At 37.9% G+C, this 15,526-nt stretch overlaps 4 protein-coding genes across 5 annotated transcripts; 1 reads left to right on the forward strand and 3 right to left on the reverse strand.

Moving 5' to 3' along the window:
• The first annotated feature begins 2,257 nt into the window (after positions 1 to 2,257).
• Positions 2,258 to 8,488, forward strand: LOC110761354 (aconitase 1). Its single transcript, XM_021963816.2, has 20 exons — positions 2,258 to 2,477; positions 2,556 to 2,660; positions 2,874 to 3,034; positions 3,130 to 3,222; positions 3,378 to 3,563; positions 3,672 to 3,833; positions 4,010 to 4,154; positions 4,278 to 4,420; positions 4,494 to 4,550; positions 4,641 to 4,720; positions 4,821 to 4,896; positions 5,701 to 5,886; positions 6,142 to 6,209; positions 6,292 to 6,410; positions 6,498 to 6,619; positions 6,795 to 6,893; positions 7,026 to 7,505; positions 7,655 to 7,753; positions 7,855 to 8,097; positions 8,194 to 8,488. Exons 1-20 carry the CDS (start codon positions 2,474 to 2,476, stop codon positions 8,260 to 8,262), a joined length of 2,697 nt encoding a protein of 898 aa, XP_021819508.1. The 5' UTR covers positions 2,258 to 2,473; the 3' UTR covers positions 8,263 to 8,488.
• Positions 8,489 to 9,065: 577 nt separating this feature from the next.
• Positions 9,066 to 11,714, reverse strand: LOC110761375 (putative prolyl 4-hydroxylase 10). 2 transcript variants are annotated; one of them, XM_021963838.2, is made up of 9 exons: positions 11,567 to 11,714; positions 11,232 to 11,464; positions 11,061 to 11,142; positions 10,702 to 10,799; positions 10,463 to 10,560; positions 10,143 to 10,272; positions 9,854 to 10,041; positions 9,508 to 9,596; positions 9,066 to 9,294 (listed from the first exon to the last, which is right to left on the reverse strand). In XM_021963838.2, exons 2-8 carry the CDS (start codon positions 11,435 to 11,437, stop codon positions 9,523 to 9,525), a joined length of 876 nt encoding a protein of 291 aa, XP_021819530.1. In that variant the 5' UTR covers positions 11,438 to 11,464; positions 11,567 to 11,714; the 3' UTR covers positions 9,066 to 9,294; positions 9,508 to 9,522. The 2 variants fall into 2 exon arrangements, with proteins under 2 accessions (XP_021819530.1, XP_088100551.1); XM_088244425.1 differs by having other exon boundaries at positions 11,232 to 11,647.
• Positions 11,715 to 12,232: 518 nt separating this feature from the next.
• Positions 12,233 to 13,381, reverse strand: LOC110761346 (Big1). Its single transcript, XM_021963806.2, has 3 exons — positions 13,102 to 13,381; positions 12,735 to 12,877; positions 12,233 to 12,623 (listed from the first exon to the last, which is right to left on the reverse strand). The coding sequence occupies exons 1-3, from the start codon at positions 13,312 to 13,314 to the stop codon at positions 12,479 to 12,481; spliced, it is 501 nt and encodes a 166-aa protein (XP_021819498.1). The 5' UTR covers positions 13,315 to 13,381; the 3' UTR covers positions 12,233 to 12,478.
• Positions 13,382 to 13,986: 605 nt separating this feature from the next.
• LOC110761352 (methionine-S-oxide reductase) lies at positions 13,987 to 14,574 on the reverse strand. Its single transcript, XM_021963815.2, has one exon. The coding sequence runs from the start codon at positions 14,534 to 14,536 to the stop codon at positions 14,105 to 14,107; it is 432 nt and encodes a 143-aa protein (XP_021819507.2). The 5' UTR covers positions 14,537 to 14,574; the 3' UTR covers positions 13,987 to 14,104.
• Positions 14,575 to 15,526: the final 952 nt, after the last annotated feature.

Here is a 15,526-nt window from a genome sequence, read left to right on the forward strand (position 1 = left end):
ATGATATGATGAGAGAGCAAGAGAGTTCTGGAAGAGAGTTCTGGAATATGTAAGTAAGTACATGTTTACCTTCATCTAAGGGAACATGTATTATTTATATAATTAAGATATGTATGTCATCATCAATTTCAAATTGGCAATATCATTTAGAAGTTGAAGTCAAGAAAGTTTGAAAGCACTTGAAGCTTTAGCTAGCTAGAACTTTCTTTTCTTCTTTGTATTTAATTTACATTGCCTTCACCACACGCTAGCTGCTTCCAAATCAATATAATATATGCATTCTTCTCTCTCATTCTCGAAAGAACAATATATCCAGATTTTGAGATATAATTATGCATTCTAATCAAGTCTAGGCTGTTCTTAATTATCTAATTAATGGGATCATCATATGTCATGCATATATTATATGTATATGTCAAATACCCTCTGACGTTTTCTTTCTTTCTTCACTCTTGATTAATTGGTAGTTAAGCTAAACAATGGCCCATATATTATTCAATTAATTGTATTGCAATCAGAGAAAACCTACCAGATCTTACTACTTAAAGTTCAACTGGGCATTTTATTTTCTCGATTTTTTTTTAAGTACCTTTTCTTTTGAGTGGGGCAATAACAACAATTAATTTTATTTTATGACAAGTTCATACTCTTTTTCCAACTCTAAACAATGTCCTATTGAAAGATGATCTTAAACCCTAATGCCTAAAACATTATGTGGTGCCTTTTCCATTTTCAACAAACAAACCCTCCATATATATCCTAATCTTTCTTCTTCATTTTCAGCCCTTTTTATTGAGGGATTCCTCAAATAGGACACCCTTTAGGGTTCCCTACGAATTTTTTTTCAACGATCCAAATCATTTATTTTTTTAAGTATACATTCATAGATGATCCTTGTAAAAAATTAGAAAGATCGGAAATCGTTTCGACATTCAATTGTGTCCTACAAAATCAATGAACACGGTGCTTCAAGAAAATACTAAAATTTCAATAACTCAATTGAGTAGTCAAATGATATCGGATTTAATTGATTTTTTTGTAGAGATGATCTTTGAATGAGTATCTACAAAATATATGGTTTGGATTAGTGAAATACAATACGGAGTGGGCCCTACAAGGGTATCCCTCAAATAAGCAAATTTGAGGGTCCTTCAATGAAAGCTCTTATATATATTCCCGCTTGTTTGGCATTGCTATGCTGTGAAAATAATCGCTGTCAAATTTGCTGTGGGAGAAATCAGCTATGAGATAAAGCAGTTTGGCGTTTGGTAAACTTTTTGTTAAAAGTGTTGTTGGTACTAATTCCCGTATAATTAGAAAATGATTGCAGCATAATCATTAAACTCAGCGCATCTTCGAAACTGATTCATGCATAATGAGAAAATAAAAGCACCTCATTAGCTGATTTCCCTTATAGCTTTCTCTCACAGCAATTTTTAACAATAAGTAATTTTCTCATAATTTATCAAACGGAAGTAATGTCAAACGGGCACTTAAAGATATAGTGATAATTAACGCCCTTGAGGGCAGTTTTTCTAGTTGTAAAAATCAGGTAAACCACAACAAGGTTTTGCTAATTCCAAAAACAGCATCAACATCCAGTGGCATCTGATATTTCAGCAATTCACATATGGCCACAGATACCCGAGCATCTACCCATAATCATGATATGAAATATCTGGTGGTGGTGATGTCTACCGATGAAGTCTGTTCTTCGTTTACTAAATTTGTATATTTGGATAGAGAGAAATCGTGTGAGCAAGAAAAGTTGCCAAATGCTTTTGTAGAAAGTACATAGGCTCATAACTAGAAAGACGTCGAAATTTTGATTAAAGATAAAAAAGTTTTTTCAAAAAGCAGTTGGAACTACTTCGTTCGTAAAACGCTTTTACGATTGAGAAACACTTTTAAATTTTTTTGTCAAACACTGTTAGAGACATTTTTGATTATTTTTAACCATTTCATTAGCAATCTCAAACACGCCCTGAGTGACACAAAGTAAAGTTTAAGGTTGAAGTTTCAAACATTTTCACTTGTGCTATAGGATTCTATTCTATTGCTAAATTAAGATAAAACAAGAACCCAAAATGGTCTGAAAATAGCAAAAGGCAAGAAATAGAAAATTCATGAAAAGCCACACGCCCAGCCCAAGAAGGCCCACGCTTGGCCTTTTCAGAAGAGAAGATACCCAACAAACAGTCCAATACCAAATCAGATAAAAAAGCGCAGGAATTATTAAAGTAGGCGCGCTCTCACCTAATTGTTGTTCACTAATAAGATCAGGATATTCATCGGACCAAGAGAACACGCGACAACAAATACTGCATATAACGTTTAGTTCTCCTCCTCCTCCTCCTTCTTCACTTCCACCTTCTCACTCTCTCAAATCTTCCACTTCATTTCGAATTAAATCAAAACCCTAAAACTAACTGGATCGATCCGATTAGCTGAAAGTTTGGATCAGTATATCGCTATGGGTACTGCAGCACGATCTTACTCTTTTTTTTTTTTTTTTGCTTTTGATTTGGATTTTGACGTTTTGGGTTGATTTGCAGCGACGGCGAATCCATTTCAGAAGATACTGACGGCGCTTGAGAAGCCAGACGGTGGTGAATTCGGAAAATACTACAGCTTACCAGCTCTCAATGATCCTAGAATTGGTTTGTTTTTTTGTTCCTCTAATTGGTTTTCTTGTATTTTCTGTTTGATACTCGAGAAACATTAGGAAATGAGTAGAAATTTTGAGTCTTTGTAATTTGTGTTGTGCAAAGTAGGGTGATTGCAACGAAACAGAGTGTTCTTTTGTGTGATATACTTTAAAGTGTGGAACTTTGGGATGAAATATTGACCGTGTATTGGTGCTTGTGTTGCAGACAAGCTGCCATTCTCTATCAAGATCCTTCTTGAATCAGCAATCCGTAACTGTGACGAGTTTCAGGTTAAGAGTAAGGATGTTGAGAAAATTATTGATTGGGAGAACACATCTCCCAAGCAGGTTGAGATCCCATTCAAACCTGCTAGAGTTCTTCTTCAGGTAAATACGTTGTGGATAGTCAGTGTTGGAACTTGCCATTATCACAACGTTAGTGAAAAGTGGATTGTCACTGTGTTTGTTCATCTGGTTCACAGGATTTTACTGGGGTACCTGCTGTTGTTGATCTGGCTTGCATGAGAGATGCCATGAACAATCTAAAGGGCGATTCTAACAAGATTAACCCATTGGTGAGCTACATATATATGTGTGCGTTATTGTCTCACATTGGCATTTCTTGTTTTCTATAACGTGACAGTCATCGGGTTTCATTACACACAAGCCATTTGCTTTTGTTCTCTTAATTATTTTAAAGAGTATCAACTTTAGTTTCTCGTGAATGTAGGTCCCCGTAGATCTTGTTATTGATCACTCAGTTCAGGTAGATGTGGCAAGATCAGTAAACGCAGTGCAGGCAAATATGGAACTCGAGTTCCAGAGAAACAAAGAACGGTTTGGTTTTCTGAAATGGGGATCAAATGCATTCCATAACATGCTTGTTGTTCCTCCTGGATCAGGGATTGTTCACCAGGTAATTCAATTAATATGGAAACAAAAAGGTGTAATCTCTAAAGCATAACGCCTATTTTCATTCCAGAATGCCAACCTGAGACATACAAGTTGAATTTCTTATTTACAGGTTAATTTGGAATACCTTGGTCGAGTCGTGTTCAACACAGATGGCTTGCTTTATCCTGATAGTGTGGTTGGGACCGATTCTCACACAACAATGATTGATGGATTAGGTGTTGCTGGATGGGGAGTGGGTGGGATCGAAGCAGAAGCCACAATGCTTGGCCAGGTAAAGGAGTTTATTTCCATGGAGAGGCCTGCTTTTTGACAAATAACTTGAAATCTTCTTTTCATTACTGGGCCTTGTATTATATTTCAACTTGGGTTTTATTGCAATGCACTTCCTTCTGCAGTTTCTTATCCAGAAATATTCATTTACTCTTATAATTTTTTTTTAAAATACAGCCGATGAGCATGGTCCTGCCTGGTGTGGTTGGGTTTAAATTACTAGGAAAACTGAGAGATGGTGTGACAGCTACTGACTTGGTTCTGACAGTTACTCAAATGCTGAGGAAGCATGGAGTTGTCGGCAAGTTTGTGGAGTTCTATGGTAAACCCATATATGTAGTCTTAGTATCTAGTGATATTAGTGTTTTGATGATAATGGCTCCATCTGCTGTCTGGTTTGCTTATTCATCTCACATTAGATGTTGGCCTTTACTTTCTTATGCAGGAGAAGGCATGAGTGAATTGTCACTAGCAGACCGTGCCACAATTGCCAACATGTCTCCCGAGTATGGTGCGACCATGGGCTTCTTTCCTGTGGATCGTGTCACGTTGCAATATCTGAAACTAACAGGCAGAAGTGATGACAAGGTAAGTGCTTGGTTAAACATTTTCGTTTATCCTGTCCTTTTGTTTATATGCTGAGATAAAAATTACCATGCAGGTTGCTCTGATAGAATCCTATTTACGGGCTAATAGGATGTTTGTCGACTACAATGAGGTACAATATGCACACCCATGACCTTGAATACCATTCTATTGAACAACTTCTGCAATATGGTTTCTGAATGAATATTTTTCCTCAACTCAGCCCCAGGTTGAGAGAGTGTACTCCTCTTATCTGGAGCTAAATCTTAATGAAGTGGAACCATGCATATCAGGTCCAAAGAGGTACAATTTATTGTCAAATCAAGCTATTATGCACACACTTAATACCAAATTTTAATTTCGATCTTTTTTTATGTGCCACTGAGAAGCATATGTCTTGTAGGCCACATGATCGTGTTACTTTGAAAGAAATGAAAGTGGATTGGCACGCATGCCTTGACAATAGAGTTGGATTTAAGGTGAGAAGTTCCAGCATTAACACAAATTTTCATATAGTACAGCATGGAAACTGTGGGGCCATTTGAATATTCCAGAATTTGATTACTTAATTAATAGATTAATATTCACTTAGAGACATTATCAGTCTGTGAATAAGGAAATTTCTATTTGTTCTGTGTCCATGGTTAGAAAACCTTTTCCTCAAAATATTATCCTAAGGATGGGACATGGTGACACATGGACGTTTAAGATTTTGATTAAGAAGAGAAAATGCAAGGATCATAACTCGTTTTTGGTCGATCACCATAGAAAACTGTCAGTGTCTTGGGGCCCGTTTGATAACCGTTTCAATTTTAGTATTTAGTTTTCATTTTTTGTGCTAGATTATAGAGGAAAAGGAGGGAGAATGGAAGTGAGAATGAGATTGGAGATGGGATTGAGAGGGAACATGAGAGTGGAGGATGGGAGGGATGAGTAAAAAAAGTGAAAACAAAAACTAAAAACTGAAATCTATTTGAAATTGTTTTCACTTTCAAGTTTTTGTTTTCGCTTTTGTGACTCCTGCTTCTCATCTTCCCCTCTCATCCTCTCTCTCAATCTCATCCTCACTCCCATTCTCACTCTCATTTTCCTCTATACTCTAGCACAGAAAATGAAAAATGAAAACTAAAATTGAAATGGTTATCAAACAGGCCCTTAGTTTTCCATTTTACTAATTTGATGACTGAGACTATTGCTCATAATAGTTTTAGTGATATTATCATAATGAGTAATTGTGCATCAACCCTCTCTCTTTTTCTTATGTTTCTTGCATGGTATTGCAGGGTTTTGCTGTGCCGAAGGAATCTCAAAATAAAGTTGTAGAGTTCACATTTCACGGAACCCCAGCTCAGCTAAGGCATGGGGATGTAGTTATAGCAGCTATCACCAGTTGCACAAACACCTCAAATCCTAGTGTAATGCTTGGAGCTGCTTTGGTTGCAAAGAAAGCTTGTGAATTAGGATTGGAGGTTGGATGTCTCTACTTGTAGCTCATTTCTCATAATGGTATAATCATTCATAGGATGATAAAGAGAAAGTGAGAAAAGAAATATATTATGCTAGAACCACTAGAAAATTGGTGTCCCCATGTTTTTTGGTCTACTGAATACTTTTGGAGTTGAATAATGAAGGTGTGGAAGTTTATCTTATTTCAGCATTATATAATGTAGGGCATTATAGTGAGTCTTTTTAATTAATTCTACGTGCAATGTGTCTTTTATTAGGTCAAGCCATGGATTAAGACAAGTCTTGCTCCGGGTTCTGGGGTTGTAACCAAATACTTGCAAAAGAGGTACTTTTAAGAATCTCTGTACCACGTCTTCGGAAAGTTATACTACTTTTGTAAGGTATTCATCATAAGTCATGTCCTGCAGTGGGTTGCAGCAGTATTTGAATCAGTTAGGGTTTCATATTGTTGGGTATGGATGCACCACATGCATTGGGAATTCAGGAGATATTGATGATGCTGTGGCATCAGCTATTACAGAAAATGGTAAACTTTCTATAAATTTTCTACAGTAGTGCTACTCTATGGAGTCTTGCAAGGTGACTAAGTAGTTGATTTTCTCCTCCTTTACAGATATTGTAGCTGCGGCTGTGTTGTCTGGAAATAGGAATTTTGAGGGTCGTGTGCATCCTTTAACAAGGGCCAATTATCTTGCTTCTCCTCCCCTTGTTGTAGCCTATGCTCTTGCTGGAACGGTACGGAGCTCATAAGTTCTTGCACAGCTGCTTTTTACTCTCTGTATCATGTTATGTTATATGCTTCTTTTCTGCTATTCATATGCATATGCCCTTTTTTGTTGTGCTCAAATGATTTTGTGCCTGTCACATTTGTCTTTTTGGTGCAATATCTCATTCGTTGGCTGTGCTGCAGGTAGATATTGATTTCGAAACAGAACCAATTGGGTTGGGAAAAGATGGTAAGAAGATATTTTTCAGGGACATTTGGCCATCTAATGAAGAAGTAGCAGAGGTAAGTTGCTCTACTGCTTTACTGGGAATTTCTTTTTACTTTTCTGATAACTTTGGAATGAATTCACTAGTAGAGTTACTATAGAAATTGAGGGATTGGAAATTCTTGTTGGTCTAATTATTCTGTCTTCAGGTTGTGCAATCAAATGTGCTTCCTCATATGTTTATGGCTACATACGAAGCAATCACCAAAGGAAATCCAATGTGGAATCAGTTATCTGTACCGGATGGCACTCTTTATGCCTGGGACCCAAAATCAACTTATATACATGAGCCACCTTATTTCAAAGATATGACCATGTCTCCTCCGGGCGCTCATGGAGTGAAGAATGCTTACTGCTTGCTCAACTTTGGAGATAGTATCACAACTGACCACATCTCACCTGCTGGTAGCATCCACAAAGACAGTCCAGCAGCCAAATACCTTCTGGAACGTGGTGTTGATAGAAGGGACTTCAACTCTTATGGAAGTCGCCGTGGTAATGATGAGATTATGGCAAGAGGCACCTTTGCAAATATTCGGCTAGTCAATAAATTTTTGAAAGGAGAAGTTGGTCCCAAAACAATCCATATTCCCACTGGAGAGAAACTGTCTGTGTTTGATGCTGCCATGGTAATGCCCACTAATCTCAACTTTTACATAAGGTTATCCAAAAATGGTTTAAATTCCTTAGGAAGATTTTCTGTATTCAATGTTTTAAAGTTGATGCCTTCAAGCCCCACCTGAATCTACAATTTTTGCTCTTTGACTTTTATTAACAGAGGTACAAAAGTGAAGGGCATGCTACGATTATTTTGGCTGGTGCTGAATACGGGAGTGGAAGTTCTCGTGATTGGGCTGCTAAGGGTCCAATGCTACTGGTATGCCCTCTGGCAGTATCCCATTCCATTTTAATTCAAATATATGTTTGCCATCTTTGACTTATCTAATGAAGTCTGCTTTAAATCATAATTATTTTCAGGGTGTGAAGGCAGTCATAGCAAAGAGCTTTGAGCGCATTCACCGCAGTAATCTTGTGGGCATGGGCATCATTCCACTATGTTTTAAGACTGGGGAAGACGCAGACACTCTGGGGTTAACCGGTGAGGAACGTTACACCATCGATCTTCCAAGCAGTGTTGGCGAAATTAAACCCGGACAGGATGTTACAGTGGTGACAGATAATGGCAAATCCTTCGTATGTACACTACGATTCGATACAGAGGTAATGGACTGCGTCATGCTCTGCTTCTATCGCATCTTTATTAGCCTTGTCAAGTTCAGGTTGCTTCAAAATTCCCTTGTTTTTTCTTCGTTGCAGGTCGAGCTGGCATATTTTGATCATGGAGGCATTTTGCAATATGTCATCAGGAATCTGATCAAAAGCTAGATCAACCAGTAAAGGCTATTGGCATGCAGGTGTAGTTCAACATTGTACCAATTTTTCCTCAAGTTCTAATAATCAACATGGTTCGGCAACAAAACGTTGTTTCAATCCCAGAGCTGACCCCAACTACATTATAAATAATGGAATATTGGTGGGAGTATTCTATTCTTGTATCAGAATATTCAGGCGTTTTAGTGTTTGTATTATTCGTGATGAATTTTTTTTTTGATACTATCGTGTCATTGATGGTTTTCTAAATTTTCCATTTTTAACTTTTTAACTTTTGGCTTATAAGGTGTGGAGGGCAATCAATGCGACCTTGTTTTCAGCTTGCTAGACTAAGTTATACATTTTAACGTTTTAAGTTGTGTTAACACATAACATGACAATTGATAACTTATTTTCAAAAGGTGGAATGTCAACCACAGTAAGTCACGTTATGGGAGTGATGCTCGTGCGTGCGTAAGTCACATTATCTAAGTGCTCTTGCGTACGTAATTAGTTGTAAGTTGTTGATGCAAAATAAGCCTTGCCTCTAACTGACAGCGTGTGAAATTGATGCTTCACGAAGCTCCCAACTGGCACCTACACATGCGTGCATTTGAATCATCCTTGTCTCGGGGTTTGGGGTGAACCTTTCATGGGTTGATTCCATACAAGAATGCATGAATTGATGAGATATAAGAAACATACAATTGGAACGTGCAATTTTTTGGTTTCCCGTGAATGAACAAGCTCGTTTCTTTTTACTGTTTCTTTTCAACAACTCTCAAATGTTCTAAGCCTTCTGAGAGTTGGAATTCCCATTAAAAAGAAAGAAGATCGATGTTTTATTTTATCAGGGGTTGTGATAACAAGAATATATAGCTAAGAAACAAAAATTGATTTAGTAGATGAGCAGCTGTAGTACATCAAAACCTAAGGGGCATGCAGGCGCCGATCGGTGTATTAGGTTACAAATGAGACTTGATGCACAAGTACTGAAGCTCTGGCTTGAGATGTTGACAAGTACTACAACATAAGAACTCGTATAGCCTGCCAGAGGTAATCATAAAAGAAAACAATATTATATAATTGAAATGTAGAAATAGCATGACAACATAACCTGAACCAAGCAATACATAAGAACAAAAGCATAGAACAGTCGATTGGCTGATTTTGGGAATTTGAGAAACTGAATGCGGTAGCTTTACAGAATGCAGCAACCATATAAACTGTTAGTTATCTATTTTGGGTATAGATAGTTACCTTTGGTATAATAGTTTAAATTTTGTACTCGTTGACACGCACCCATTTAGTAGATGACCATTTATTTCCTTTAATCACAGGGCATCCGCCTGAAATAAACAGGAGAGAAATTTGACTCATTATTAATAAAGGTATTAAAAGTCAGCATGTTTGTGAATGAACTAATAAAAGTTCAAAATCTGATGCACAAAAAAAATAAATTGAAATCTATGTTTTAAATTAGGATTAAATTCATAAAGGAGGCACACATAAACATGTCATTTTCCATGATGGATATTTTGGAATCATAGAAGCCTGAAATTGATGCTTCACAAAGCCAATAATTAATTATGAGTAAGCTACTAACCATGCAAACTTGAAGGATCTAGAGATGCATCAGGCCTCATGCTCCAGAAAAGCAATGCATCCCCCATCTTGGGTTTAACAGAAAGTCCCTTTTTCCCACATTCAGATAGCTCATCCCACCAAGGCACAGAACTAATATTCCCTTTGGCAGCAGGGAACACAGTCTCACCCCCTTCTTCAACATCTGAGCTGCACCACATGGGAGGAGAAAACATTTCCGAAGAATATTAGTGGGTCTATGTAGTGCACCAGAAGTAAGGGAGTTTAGGCAGACACACTATGAAACTTACAGGTACATGAGAACCGTAGCTATACGTTGACCTCCATTCCTAGTGTTGAACTCATCTTGAAAGTAGTCATAGTGAGGCTCATACTTCTGTCCAACTTCATAGTGGAGAACTTGAAGTCCCTCCCCGTGTTCTGTATTTCGTGTAAAAAACAGCTCGTGAATTGTATGGAACATGCATAGCTACATTATTAATAGATGAACATCATAGCTTTAGGTAAACATTGTAGTCCACATGAAGGCAGTACCTTCAACTTTAAGGCAGAAAAATCAGTAAAGGCACAAAAAATACATAAATAAGAGGGCATGAGCTCAACAGCATACCTACAGGTAAAAAGGTGAAATTAGCAATTCTCTTCTCAATGTTCCTGATAATTTTATCGCGCCCTCTTTGCAAAAATGTTCCAGAGCTTGTACGGACCCTGCATACAAGATATACAACAATTGCACCGCGCATGAGGGGATAAAGGCTAAAGCAAGGGAATGAAAAGAAAGACAACAGATTTTCCCATCTACATCTTTTAACTGAAATGACACAAGAGAATGAAGTGAGAAACCAAGACCTGCTATCTTTGCTCTTTCCAGTTTCACTATCAACTACTGTTGACTTGTGCATACTAGGTTTGGCAAGATCGATTAGATATTCACATTCCTCCTTGGTCTGCCAAAATTAGCCAACTGGGTTCAGCTTTTGGTGAATTTAGATTGCATCAAATCCAGGTATATATGAAGCTTTAATTTCACCCAAATGCATATGCAATTACGTTAATTCCACACTAAATACTACCCAAGATATATTGGCACAATTATCAGAAACTCCAACACACCATAGATGCTCATTTCCATTTTTTACGAAAATACAAGCTACTAATTCAGAAACATCATAAATTCTTCATGAGTGAGAGAGTTAAAGCGAGCTCACCAAGAAATTGTGATAGACAAATGCTCTCGGCTCCCATGAGATGACTTCGACCCACTGCTCCCCTGCCCCTTCTTCTTCATTTCTATTAAAGTCAAAACAATTACCAAATTACCAACCAGAATTGAAACAAAAAACAAAAAACAAAAAAACTCAAACCGACCCATCACGCACCTGTCGGCGCTCTTCCGTACAATCGAGCTGAGATCGTTTGCCTTGGCCGAGTTGCCGGAGGAGCCGCTCGGGAGCGAGAGTATTCCCAGTGCGAGAAGAATGAGGATCACGAAAGTGAACATGACGAGCAAAGTGAGGACCAGCGTGGAGGAAGAAGACGATGTTTTGCGAGTCTGAAGGCGCGCGTGCCTTGGCTTAACCGCCATTGATCTGTGCGAGATTGAGATTGAAACCTAGAGATTAAGATCGAGGATTAGATTTGGAAACTGGAACAGCAAGATCTGAAGGTCTGCGATGAGAGATTTGATTATATTAGAGCATCTAAATAGTCTTACGTCTACCCTCTACAACCTCTTACGCGCTTTTGTTTTCAAAGTCTCAAATTAAAATCCCAGTACTGTATCTGCTTATAAATCGTATTTAATTCCCTTTTGCCTTTTTTATGTTTCTTCTATCTTTTTATATATGCAATTATTCTCAAGAAAAGGAAAATTATTAATAACAACTTCCCCTTTGTCAAAATAACAATTATCCATGTCTTAGCCCTCAACACATTAGGTGTTCCTTTTGTCAAAATACTACTCTTGAAGTGTTACGTTTTTCTTTGTCGGATAATCGGACATGTTCAACATCTTTTAATACATTAATTCTTATTAAAATATATGAATGTGCGGTTCAAATTAACAATATGATTAGGCCTACTTGAGGTCTTTTGAGATAAAATCTAGAGCCGCATTGACCATTCGACCGATTGCTACAAATACTACGGTTGATTGAGATTTTGAGGTTAATAATTAGAGATCCAAAGTTTGATGTCTCAAAATGTTTGAGGTTTGCAATTACAAGTTATTCTATACATATTTCAGTGAAGTTAGGAAGGGTATACTGATGTTGATATTCTTGTTAATTGGGATTGGCTGCTAACAATCCAACATTTGAATTTGGACCTTCCAGTTGAAGCATGTATATTGAGCAGAAAAAACTAGACAAAATTTTGAGAATATTCAGAAAGACAGCATCCTATTATGCTGAACAGAAACAGAAAAACTGCAGTACAAACCAAAACAACAAAGGGACTTTTTTCTTTACACTACATCCCAATTAAATTCTGTGGTTTTGTTTAGAAATACACCACTTGATGAAACCAATGCTTGCAAAGGCTGCAAACCTTTACTTATTCCAAAGAGACATGCAATTCATGAACCATTTTCAATCCAATCAATTGAAGCAGCTGCTGATCAGCTGGTCTAAAACACACCAAGAGAGGCAGGGTAGAGAGGGGTGGGCTTATAGGCATAACAATTGGGAACGTATGTGGAGGTGCGCCTTTTCGGAGGCTCCATGGACTCTATGGATGGCTGGTTCAAGTATGCATACTTGCTCTTTGTCCACCTGCAAACATGTTTGTTTAAAATCTCTGTTGAGAGAACTTTGAGAATTTTCAAGCAGACTTATTAATGAACTTGCTTAAGCCATTTGATTGATTGAGACAAATTAACTCACCAGTCCTTAATCCCAACGCGAACTTCGTCGTTGTTTCCATCCTTGTTGCTGTCATTAGTGGCTGCAGAAGAGCTATCAGTATCGTTGGCTTTGTCGTCGTCGTCGTCATTCAAGGACTCCTCAAAACGTCTGTAATCTTCCTCCTATACACCATACACCTTCAACAAGTTAAGCAAATGTAAGAAATTCAAATACTTCTTTCAGCCTACCCTCCTAACAATTCATTTTGAAGTCTTTTCTTTTGCCAAGAGATTCTGCATAATTGCAAAAACTAGGCTGCAATGAAGATTTGATCATCTCTCTTAAAATTTTAGCCAAAGCCCCTTTGAATGCATGGCTTTTTAACTTGTGTCATGAAAAATCTTACCGAGAGCTTGAGGGCTCTAATACGTGCTACAGCCTTGATAGCAGCGAGGAGGTGCTCCTCTTCCTCAATGCGCTTCTGAAACCAGAACCTGGCAATTTCTCGCTTTGTCACACTCTCCGGCGCAGCCTTCTTAGCCCAGAACCTTGGAAGTGGTGGTGGTGGTGGAGGCCGTGACGCCGGTGCCTCCTCTATTTGCTTCATCTTCATGCTCATCCTTTTGCCTACTTGAATTCGCAACGGGGAAAGATTGCAATATGGCGGAAGGAATAACTAATGATTGAAAGTCTTGGATATCGATTTTCATGACCGACCCTCCATAGCTACTGCTCCAACCTAACTTTCAAACATGACTGATAGCTTCGTTTTCCAGTCACAATGCCCATTTCTATTCTTTAATCTGTTATTTTACAAAGGTGGGTTGAATTTTAATTTCATATCAGTTAGCTGGAGGTGTTGCTCGTGAAGAAGAAGCACAAAATACAAAGAAAAATTGACTGGTAGTTGCAGATCGAAACTTCGAGTAAGATTGAGAATTTAGATTGCAGTAACTCCCCACCTAAATATTTTGGCAGAATGTTCTTAATTCCAAGCATCCAAAAAAGTCCACCGACAAATGTACTTTTAGTTGCCTAATCATCTTTTTAATTTCATAATTGGATTCCTGTTCTTCAACCATTAAGAAAATAGGCTGCTGCCTGCCCAAAACGAAAAGTCCACAGCTTTAGCCTCAAATTGAAACAACAAGAGAAACAGGGGATTTTTTTCCCCCAAATTTCCCAGAAAATGCACCTGGATTTTGCTGTTTTTAATGCAATAATTTTTGTGGGAACCCAGAATTATATCAAAAATTTTAGACTTAAGATTAATTACAAATTTAATACGATCTTCTTCAACCACAAGACAAAGTATATAGAATCAACAGAATCAAAAACACAAAAGACCCTTTACAGTATGTGAAAAAAAAAAACTTCAAACATTACAGAAACAATTCTCAGAATTCCAACTAAGTCCCAGACGATGAAACACGAAGGGCCTTGGTCTTGAATCTATATCTAGCAGCTCTGGGAATGACCTGGCTGGGCCCCATGTGGAACTGACCTGGACTGTCAGTCATGGGGGGGCCATCATCGTAGATATGCCCGACGAGCCGCCCGCAGCCGTTGCACTTGATCTTGGTCCTGGTCCTCTGGATGCCCCAGTAGTTTCTGGTTTCGAAAAAGGGCCTGATCTTGTCCTCCTTCTCGAACCTGAACTTGGTGCCGTCGACCCACGAAAACGACAGCGTTCCCTTGTTGCCGGCCTCGAAGAAGAATTCCGGTGGGTAGAGATAGGAGGCGCTCAGGTTCAGGTTTGCCCCGCACTCCGTGCAGGTGTAGATCGAATCGGAAGCCATTGTTGAGTTGAATTTGGGTTTGGAGAAGAAGACGTTTCGCATTTTGGCGTTTGGTTTTTGAGCTGACGGGTAGAGAGGTGAGGAGAATTTTCCAAACCGCGTTTGGCTACGTGGCGTGGAAAATCAGGTGGACCCCATCACAGATGCGATGGGTGATCCAATGTGAAAATACAACCCGACCCATCTATTGCGAGCAAATAAGTACAGCCAATTTTCTAATATTTGATTGGCCATTTGGAACTTTGGGGCATAATTAGGTCTCGTGTTTGGTCATGATGAAATACCGAGATTGTCCATTTATATATATTTTTCTCAATTTTAAATCATTTTAAAAAATGAGTTAAAAAGCAAAAACTATAAATAAGAGTAAAATGTGTTGTAAAATAGACGGGAATATGAGAGTAATAAATAATGTGAAAGTGTGGGCCCTATTTACTTTTTAATTCTTTGATGTTAAATAAATGCATGAATCCTCAATAGGTGGAATTCAATTCTTTATTAGTAAACACACCATTAGTGAAATTGTATGTAATTTCTTGATGCTATAATGAGTAGAATTTGCTCATCTCTAACATTTATCAGCGTATTTATTCCTATTATTAATCATGTTAACTACATAGACCAAATTAATCTTCAATTTACACACAATTTAATGAATTTGTTGTAGCATACATCCAAAGTCTTTTCCTTTTTCGATAGGGTAAACTACTGAAATGCCATTTGAACTTGTACCTAATTATCAATTTACCCCATGACCTTTTTTTTTTACAAAATTAAGGACTTGAATTAAATTTTATTCTCAATTCCCCCCTTACTGTCCAAATCAATAACATTTCATCCAATAATCCGTCAAATCATTAGAAAAAATTAAAGAAAAAAAAGAAAAAAAAATCTTATGGACCCACCCAGCCCACCCCCTGCGTCTCCTTCTCCAACCTATTCCCCCTTAACCTGCAACAAAATCCCACCATTTTTTTTCTTGCCAAAGTGATTTCTCAAGCTCATTTTGCTTGCTTGAAGACCACTCTGTCC

This window comes from Prunus avium, chromosome 7, assembly GCF_965620075.1.
Source record: "Prunus avium chromosome 7, drPruAviu1.hap1.1, whole genome shotgun sequence".
In the NCBI taxonomy this organism is placed as follows: Eukaryota; Viridiplantae; Streptophyta; class Magnoliopsida; order Rosales; family Rosaceae; genus Prunus; species Prunus avium.